Genomic DNA, 10,410 nt, shown 5'->3' with positions numbered 1-10,410 from the left:
TCTAAGTACTATGACAGCAAGTAACCATACACACACAACAAAGAAACTCCATTACAATCTGTTTTCACAAGGATAACCTATTACAGAGGATTTCTGACTACAAAAACCACACGTGAATAACACAAGATAGAGTCTTTTTCCAGGCCGGAGGCAAACAGGAGTGTTGGGTCACCAGCCTTTCGTCACAGGTTGCCGACCCTTTGTCCAACCGACTGTAGTTCTATTGAGACGTCACAGGTCCAACTCAGTACGGACCAATTGGGCAGCCATGATGAAGGATGTCTGTTTCTTGAGACTCGTACTCCATGCTCTCCTCAGGGCGGGAACGATGCACATGCCAAACAAGAAAAGAAGGATCAGAACCAAAGCTGACCCAACTCCCACCTTTATCAATACATTTTTCCAGTCAGCCATTAACTGGTCCAACCAATCAAGGGACCAGTCGCTCTTCCCAGCGTGCTCCCGCACCTCTCTCCCCACCCGTATTATTTCTTCCATGGCAGAGGTAAAAGAACCATCTGGCGCTGTGTTAGCTGGGATAAAAGTACAACAGTCTTCCCCGAACATTTGACATATTCCACCCTTATCTGCCAGAAGCCAATCCAGTGCTTGCCGGTTCTGAAGTGCGAGTCTGCTAGTCTCATGCAGCTGTTCTCCTAGTGCACTCAGTCCCTCGATGGTGTGGTTAAACAACCGCTGTTGATTATAATAGATATAATTTATCCAGTTAACATTTTTATTCACAGTTATCCATGGTAGTATAGATTCTATGCCGGCCACTACTTCATTCCTGGCCGAAAATTCCACAGGAATCCCTTTAGCAATTCCAATTGCATCCCGATATACCCCATGAGAACCTGAGACCTGACGCCTACTTCTACGCAGCGCGCCCTTGTCATGCTTCAGGTTAAGAATATTATTTACACCATTGTATACCACCATAGCTGGCACCTTTAAGCGAACAGTAGCACACAACCCCACCCAAGAGGGGGGTAGGGTGCTTCATAGCAGATTATTTCCACATAACCAGAAGCTATCAGCGACCGCATGTGATTGGTCTCCGAACCAAAATAGGGTTGGAACCGTGATTGACATATTCTGACAGTCCTGATGTAGGGGCTCCGGGTTTTCAAACCATACTGCTTTTGTTATGAAGAGAGGAGACACACCAGACTCTGGGAACCATGATAATACCCATGTGACATTACATCTTACCGTCGTATTCCCCACCATTATCCCATTTTGCTGGAGAAATCCTCCGCTGGCAAAACACTCGTATGCGGCGTTATAGTCCACCTCGTAAACCGTGGGAGGGGCCATGGCGGTATTTGCCACCTGGTAAGGTTCACACAATTCCTGGATTTTGTAACCCCTATATTTATTCAAATAACCATGCATCCTCTGGGCCCCATAAAGTAATCTACACTTCATACCACACATCGGGAGCCCGAAGAAAGCATTCGTTGTTGTAGACTTGAACGCTTCCTCTTTACACACCCGGCGTTGTTCCTGGGCACACTCCCAAGAGTTGTACTTATCTGGGACAACAACCGGAGGGGCTCCAGGCGCCTTTGAGCACCATATGCATTCCTCCGATGTCATTTCCTTTACTGACAGCCAAGCCCAGCGATACCAAGTGTTGGCCATCGCTTCCTTCCATAAGTAATCTTCACTAGGTCTAAACCCTCGTACTTCCGGTTGCCCCTTTACATCCTCCCCCCCCTCTAATGTTTTATCATGATAACTATTTACCAACGTATCTAACCCTAGAGGGGGAAGAGTGAATGACTCAACCACCCCACTGTCTGGTTGGCCATCAGTAACCACGGTGGGCTGCGGTTCAGGTGTAAAATCAACTTTATTCACAACAGGGGTGTTAACTGTGGTCTGGTAAGAACTTACAACCTTCCCAATCTCCAATAGACCTTCCAGTGTGTTCCAAGCAGCAGCCCATACCTGGTCAACCATTAAGGATGTTATACGTGCTAAGTGTTCATACCCCAGTCCTCCTGGTACTGACTGATGGTTACCTATTCCTGCCTGTGGGCGTGGAGTAATGATTGCTTCAAGACCAACCTTATCCGGCTCCAGGGCCGGAACCACAGCTAGAGGGGGAGTGGGCCCCTCCTTTACAAAGTGAACTCCCCATTGCTTGGCCGGCGCAGCTGTAGGAACATAAACACTTAAGTCTGAGTCCGGAGGTTCTAGCCTGGACCCCAAAACCTCTCCTTCCTGAGCACCGCTTTTATCATCCTTCCCAGGATTCACTGGAATGTTATGCCCCTCTACATTTTGTTCCTTAATTGATCTTACTTTCCGCCTATGTTGTGCCAAAAGGGCAACATCTGTCTGAAATACTGAGTCACGGGTAGTGTATAGATGTGTGTGGGTGCACGCCGGCAAGAGACCTGACCGATAATGACATTTGGCATGTGAGTCGTACTCCCCTTGGTCACTGAGGTCGCTCCCTCGTTGCGCAGTTGCCCCTCTGTTTCCTTGAGAAGGCCCTGGTGATGGGACGACGTGGTGACTGTTGCTTCGGGTCCGGATTGGTTGAATTGTCCCTGCCGAGATCCCTGTCTCGCCCAGAAGAAGAAACCAAAGGAATGTCAACCACAACATCATCGGGCGGGAACTCTGAATCTGCCCTGACAGGACTATCTTCGTCAGATGCATGCGAGGCGATACTTCCCCTTTTGGGGGACTGGTCATTTGAGAACGCTGTACAGTCCGACCAGTCCCCAGGGCCCGTTTTGCAGTTGTTGGTCGTAGGTGCCAACGAACAATGGTTCAGATGATGCCAAGCGACGCTCCCCTCAACCTGGACCGAAGTCGGTGTGGCGCGGACCACCGTGTAAGGACCTTGGCGTCTAGGAGTGTTCCACTTTCTTCGAAACTCCTTAATGTACACCTTATCCCCGGGCACCACTGGACCAGATGTCACAGAGACTGGTTTTGGCTCGTTCGCTTTTTCCTGAAAATAAATCGCTTTATGGATAGCAGACAACTGTTTCATATAACTGTGCAGCTCCTTCTCCAACTGCTCCAGCGGGGGTCCTTTGAAAGGACCCCGAAACTGCGGACCCGGCATAGGGCGACCTGTTAACATTTCATGAGGAGACAAATGTGTGACCCGATGAGCTTGCATGCGGTAACTCATTAGGGCCAGCGGTAATGCGTCATGCCACCGCAAACCAGTACATGCACAAATCTTATTAATTTTTGCTTTAAGTGTGCCATTCACTCGTTCCACCCCTCCCTGGCTGGAGGGAGTGTAGATACTTCCATGGCGGACTTTGATTCCCAGCTGACGCAGGACGCCCTCGTAGACTTTATTGATAAATGCTGGTCCCGAGTCTGATGAAAGGATGGATGGTAGGCCAAACCTAGGGATCACCTCACGGACCAGGAACTTTATGACTGTTCCCGCCCCCATGTCCTTTGACGGAGTGGCCTCCACCCAACGACTGAAATGATCAAAAACCACCAAAAGGTAGCGCTTACCGTGTACCGGGACCAACATGTCCACAAAATCTAAAATCAGATGACGAAACGGGCCTTCCGGGACAGGAATTCGCGCTGTGGGGGTGACAATACCTTTTCGAATGTTATTTTGCGAGCATATCTCGCACCGATTAAGCGCATCCGTCACCAGTGCCTGCAGGTACGGCGCCCAATAACCCTGTTGTTGTATTCGATGTATCACCTCATCTCGCCCACAGTGGTCTGGTTTGTGACACTCTGGAATTAAAAGAGACAAAAGTGAGATTGGAGCGACGATCAGGCCGGTATGTGACCGCCATAACCCTCGCCCATCTTTTGTAGCACCCCTTTTTTCCCACATGTTTTGTTCACTCGCGCTGGCACGCGCTTGCATTAATGTGATATCATCAGGTGTGACAGATGGTTCCAACTCCACAGCTGGGGCCAAGACGGCGACCTTGCAACCTGAAGCGTGCTTTGCAGCTTCGTCTGCCGCATTGTTTCCCATTGTGGTGATGGAGTTGTCTTTTCGATGAGCAGGACACTTGATAATGGCCAATCGATGTGGAAGCATCATGGCCGAGATCAACTTCATAATCTGTTTCCCATGCCGAACAGGTTTACCATCTGATTTTTGAAACCCGCGCAGTTTCCAAACTGCTCCAAACAGGTGACAGACTCCGTGAGCGTATGCTGAATCTGTGTAAATATTAGCAGAGGAGTCTTTAGCAAGTTCACAAGCTGCAGTAAGTCCATACAATTCAGCTAATTGTGCAGAGCAAGGTTGTAAACATTTTTCAGCTTTTACTGTCACGAACGTCCCTTCCTTTTGTTGCACCACGGCGTAGCCTGCGTGAGTTCCCATGTGGTCTCGAAAGCATGACCCATCCACATAGTACGTGACCTGTGCATCGTCCAACGGCTCAGATTCCAAGTCCGGTCTCAGTTTTGTGTACCTCGTGGTCTCAGCGACGCACTCGTGTGTATCACCTTCAAATTCAAAAGGTAACATATTAGCAGGATTTGTGGTCTCACATCTCTTAATTGTTACATCTGGATAGGTGAGCAATGGTAGATACTGAAGGCAACGTGCTGTTGTCAGAACAAGTTTGCTGTGATTGATCAACTCTGTGATTTTATGATGGGTGTAAATAACCACAGGATATGACTTAGTTATTGCAGACGCCTTTTCATACGCCATGTGAACAGCTGCGAGGCCCTGGTAGCAGGGGGGCCACCCTCGTGCTACGTCGTCCAACCTTGCACTGTAGTAAGCGATGGGTTGTTTCCTTCCACCAGCACATGAGTCTTGTGCCAATACAGCCGCTGCATACATGTTACATCTGTTTGAAACATAAAGATGAAAAGTTTTATCATAGTCTGGCATTTTCAGCGCTGGGGCATTTTGCAGTTCCTGCTTGAGCACATCAAAAGCCAACAGTGCCTCTGTGGTCCACTCCAAAGACTTCTTTAAAGTCTTGGCTTCAGAGGACTTCAGGAGTTCCCTAAGCGGCGCCGTCTTTACTGCGTAGTCCTCCAACCACTCCGCGCTGAATCCTGTGATACCTAAAAAGGTCATTAGTTGCGCGCATGTCTGTGGACGCGGTGCTCGACTTATGCCTTTGAGGTGGTCAGGAGACAGAGCTATTGTTCCATGGGAGATTACTCTGCCAAGGAATTCCACCTGAGGCTGGCAGAATTGCAGTTTTGTCCGAGAAGCTTTGTGTCCACATTCTGCCAGTCTCTGCAGCACTTTGATCGAGTCGCGCTGACAATCTTCAATGGTGTCTGAACAAATCAATATATCGTCTACATACCGGATTAGGACGCCGCTCAAATCCAGCTCCTGTAGATCCTGACTCACCACACGATCAAACCACGCGGGGCTGCTTGTCAGTCCCTGGGGCATTCTGGCGTAGCTGTATTGTCGACCTCTAAAGGTAAACGAAAACAGATATCGTGACTCTTCTGCCAGAGGGATACTGAAAAATGCTGAACAAAGATCCACTACTGTAAAAACTTAGCTTTAGTAGGGATGGCATTCAACAGTGTGTGAGGATTTGCGAAGTCTGCAGCGACATCTTCAAGAATGGCATTGATTGCCCTTAGATCATGGACCAGTCGGTACTTTGATTTATCTGCTTTTAGAACTGCAAGAATTGGGGTGTTACAAGGACTAGAAATCTCAATCAGCACTCCTACTTTTAAAAAACCATCAATTAAGATTCCAATCCCTTCTTCATCTGCGGGATTAAGTTTGTACTGTGGCCGCCAAGGTAAAACTGCACCTGGTTTTAATTTGACAGTAACTGGGCTGGCTGAAACTGCCAGTCCCACATCCGTCTCATGTCTGGACCACAGTTGGTCCGGAACCTGTGTTAAAATATCAGTTTCCAGATCACTGTTAAATCCAAGGGGGTTGGTTTTGCATGTCATCATTATGTTTTTCCCTGGTAGCACCACCAGCTGAGGTGTTGCTTGTAATGACAGGTCACACCTAATTCTTAACATTGATCCATTCTCTGAAAGAGAGATTAATGGGTTCTCTGTACTGTTCTATGTTAAATGCTCTGCATTTCTTACCATCGGACCGAGGTCCCTTGAATGGTATCCTGGGTTTACCAACAGTGTAATGTGTGGTAAGGATTGAGTAACACAGTACCATTTATCAATAAAGGTGTTCCGGTTTACCTTTAATGCTGCACCCTGGCCTCCAATCAGGATATATGGAGCCTGTATTTTAACCATCACTCCATCCGTCTCCTTTTCCCACTTATCCTGAAAGGTTGAGCTGGCTGATGGATCAAAGAACATTGTACAGTGAGGAGGTAATTTTGGTGGAGAACCCTCCAGGGCCCAGGCCTCCATGCATGCCTTCCATTTCTCCAACTCCGAACCCAGAGGCCCCTCTATGTTCCCCAGCCAATAAACATTTGCTGGTTCTGCTTGGGCATTCATTTGTAAGTTTAATCCACAACTTTCCACATATACGCCCAAAGGTGAACATAAAATTTTGAGCCCGAGTTTACAAAGTGCATCTCTTCCTAACAGATTGACAGGAGTTTGGTCCGAGACCAAAATGGGTATTTTAATTTCATCATTACCTACTTTTATTTTTACGGGAGCAGTAATCGGAACCAATTGACTTTTTCCCGAGAATCCTACTGTCTTCACAAAGTTGTTTGACATGGGAAGGTTCTTGGCAAGGGATCCCTGTATGCATGAATGGGTCGCCCCCGTGTCAATCATCATTTGGACCTGTCGATCCTCAATTTGGACATTTATCATGGGGTCGGTGCGTGTATGCATAATCAATGGGTACGAACCTTTACCCGCAGGATCCTCGGGACCCCCCTAAAACTGAGAGGGTCTTGGTCGTGGGCCACCCAGGGGTCCACCTCCACCTCTTCTAGGGAAGCCTCCGTTTCTTCCAGGACCACCTGCTGGGAGGGGCATAAGCCGTGGGCACGCCCTTGCAAAATGTCCATACATGCCACAATACCAGCAGCGGTTGGATCCCTGCCACGCCCCAGACGAGGGAGTACCAAGCCTTGAGTATGAAGGACGAACGGCTGGGGACCCCTAGCGGCCTGTGTTGACTCAGGAACTCCAGCAGTCCGTCCCGTACCTGGATCTGTGAACACAACAGCTTGAACCTTTTCTTTCAGCTTGCCTTGCAAATCATTTAGTTGCATCTGTGCCAGCTTCCTTTGAATCTGGAGGTCCTGTTCAGAAGTCTTAGTTAGGTCTTTCCTGTATCGGGTTACTGCATGAACCACATGATCACGGAACTGTTGCGCTGGCTTAGATGTTAGACCAACGACATCCTCCAAACGTCTGCTGACATCCTTTGGCATTGAATCGATGACTGCATTTCTGAAAAGAGTGAGCAAAATAGGATCATTTTCCACATCTTTCTGAGACTCTTGACGCCACCTTTTTAACTGTGTATCGATGTATGCTGCTGGGTTCTGGTCGTCCTTCAGAGGTTCCCCTTTTAAAGCATCAACATCAATTTTATTAGGGTACTGTTTGCGTATTCCTTGCCAAATCACCCCCTTATAGGCTGCTAATTCTGTTCCATCTGCCCTTTCACTCAAAATCCAGTCCAGTTCATTGTCTCTGAAAAACTGCTGCATTTTAGACAACCCCAAAACCTGAGCGAGGACAGCTTTGATGTCACCCAGTGAAAGAAATGTTCCAGCCGTGTTTGATTCCAAAGCCTTAATCCACTTGCCTCCTCCTGCGGATATTTGAGGGAGCTCTGAGACCAAACCTGTCAGGTCCCGAGCTGAAAAAGGATGATAATCAGCCCTTGTTCCCCGTATCAGAATTGGGAACTCCCCCCCCTTCAATCTGTCAGGAGGTCTGATGTTAGGTCTGTATCTTAAATCATATTCGTCTCTAGGGACCCCTGTGGACGTGCCGGGTTTCTGTAAGCATGCAGGCATGGAAACTCCGCCTCCTGAAGTCGCCCCCTCCACCTCCTCATTTAAGTCATCTATTTCCTGTTCCATCTCAACTATCTGGCTCCGTCCCAACTCACGTTGCAAATCTTGCTGACGTGGTCCTTAGTTCATCCAAAAGCTATCATCTGTCTTACCTTTCCGAGCCAGTTCGGTTCGATCCTGGTAACAGTTAATGATTCCAGACTGACGTCGCTGTGTACTACAGTATTTTGGAATGGCCAGATGGGGAGGAGTTTCCTGTTTTTCTCGAGGAGAATGTATAGAGGTTGAATGCCTTCCTACCTGGGCGTGTGCTTCCCCAGTGCCCTGTAAGGACGCACCCCGCTGTTTGAAGTTGGGTGGGTCTGGTTGGGGCAATGCATCAGTAGGAGGTCCCTTCTCCGCGAGCCCTGAAGCAGCAGATAACCTATTTTGGATATCACTTACATTTCCGGGTACGCCAGCATCAGTCAGTCCCCCTAGAAGGCTCTGCTGGTCATCAAGATTAAAGTCCCCATCAAATTTTATCGTTCCTGTTAAATTTGGAAAAAGTTCGGCGTTAGTACAGTTTCCAGTTTCCCCTAAACTATCCGTGAAAGACACAATCGTTTTGACATTTCGTTTAATTGGCTTTCTAATTTTAAATAAGTTTAAAATTTCCAATTCAAGCTGTCGTTTCTTTTGTCGTTTCTTAGAATTATTTTCAGCTTTGTAATCTTCAATGCGATGTTGCATTAATTCACAAATCTGTGGGTCAAAGCTTCCTGTAACAGGCCATGGATTTATCAAATTTTTAGTTCTTTTGCACCATTTTTCAGACATGTGTTGAATCTCTTTCATTCTATGGGGATGACGGATGCCAACAATAGCCTGTGGCGTGCTCATTGTTATCCTATTTAATCAACCCTGCTTTTAATACAATATGATAATCATGCAACTCAAACGAAAACCACTTGGGTGCGCCGCAGCTCCGTTTCCTGTTTCTAGGCGTCGGTCCAATGGGAGGAGTCGTGTTCTGTTGGAAGGAAACCAAAAGAGTTCAGCGGTCTCATTTTAACAGTTATAATAGTACAGATTACATCCTTGTAGCTGCACGAGAGAAGAGCACTATTTTATTTTGTCAGTGCTTATCTCTATGCGCGTTAGCAAGTAGCTTAGTGTCAGATTTCACCAGACCACTATTTGTGAGTTGGGGAACGAGTCAATTTATGCACTGCAATACAGATTAATTTTTTCAACATGCAGCATGCAATATTACTGCAAACAGAGGCCTCTGTCTCATGCATATGTTCAGAACTTTTCCTTATACTTATTTATTTATTTATTTATTTATTTATTTATTTATTTCTTCCAGTACTCGCAGCGCTGCTCCAATCTCCAGTTTCACTCAGTCACGCATTCCTTTCCACATTTAGTCCACACTTTCACACACAAGCTCACCCTCAGCTTTTCTCCTCTCCAAAGAGAGTTTTAAAGCTTTTTCCTCTTATTCTTCTCACACATGGACATAAGTTTACTTTCAGCGAGAGAGGTAAGGCAATCAAAGAATAGTCACACACTCAGTCAGTCACACATTTCTGTCCGGTGCATCACACACTATCCGCTTCATACACACACTTCAACAGCTGAGCAAATCACCATTAGTCAGAGGAGAATAAAACCAGTCAAAACACAGTTTAAAACTTTTCCCTTATTTCCTCACATAGAAGACATCAGTTTACTTTCCGTTGGAGGGGTAAAGCAGTCAAAAGACAATTTTCAGCTCACTCAGACACCCATTCCTATCCGCTTCGTACACACACTCACACACACAAGATATCAGCTGTCATATCACTCTTATTTAGAATCGAAGAACAGTCAAAGGGAGGGATATGTCAAAAGTCAGTTTTTAAAGTCTTTTTTCTTTGTCATTTAATGTTGCAACAAGGTTTTTCCACAGCTGTACTGCGCTAAGCCCCTTTTTCGCAGATTTCCCGGGTTAACAGAGCTTAAACCTTTCACTACTGGCTCTGTTTAATTTAGGATCAGATTTTTGATCGATCTTTGCACCTTGCTTTCCTATGAACCTAGTCATAAGCTACTCACACCCACTTAACTGACCCCGTACAAGACCAGACTATGGCTCGCAATCTTGCGGGCCCTGTGTTTAACTTTTTACTAAATTTGAACTCAAAACGGATCGATCGGTGCCTTCACATCATTTTCACTTTTACTTCACTTTCACTACTATTTTTGTTGCCAATTTACTTTCGCCGCTATACTGACCCTCCTCTCAAAGTTCCCGGGCGACCGCGTCCAGTAACGCCGAGGTTTTGATAGGGCCCTGAAATGTTACACCTTAAAACTGACCCCCCTCCCACTAATTGGTGAGGTCCTCAGCCTACTTAATATCTCCTTGAACTGAGCCCCTTCCCACTAGCTGGTGGGCTCCTCAAAAACTACTTAATATCTCCTTAAACTGAGCCCCTTCCCACTAGCT

The 10,410-nt window shown here is 46.8% G+C and overlaps 1 protein-coding gene across 1 annotated transcript; it reads right to left on the bottom strand.

Annotated features, from left to right (window-relative positions):
- Positions 1 to 1,102: 1,102 nt before the first annotated feature.
- Positions 1,103 to 7,043, bottom strand: LOC121639478. Its single transcript, XM_041984720.1, has 2 exons — positions 6,810 to 7,043; positions 1,103 to 2,974 (listed from the first exon to the last, which is right to left on the bottom strand). The coding sequence occupies exons 1-2, from the start codon at positions 6,969 to 6,971 to the stop codon at positions 2,453 to 2,455; spliced, it is 684 nt and encodes a 227-aa protein (XP_041840654.1). The 5' UTR covers positions 6,972 to 7,043; the 3' UTR covers positions 1,103 to 2,452.
- Positions 7,044 to 10,410: the final 3,367 nt, after the last annotated feature.

Source organism: Melanotaenia boesemani, chromosome 5, assembly GCF_017639745.1.
Source record: "Melanotaenia boesemani isolate fMelBoe1 chromosome 5, fMelBoe1.pri, whole genome shotgun sequence".
In the NCBI taxonomy this organism is placed as follows: domain Eukaryota; kingdom Metazoa; phylum Chordata; class Actinopteri; order Atheriniformes; family Melanotaeniidae; genus Melanotaenia; species Melanotaenia boesemani.
Note: the sequence above shows the minus strand (reverse complement) of the source record. Positions and strands in the feature narration are given on the sequence as shown.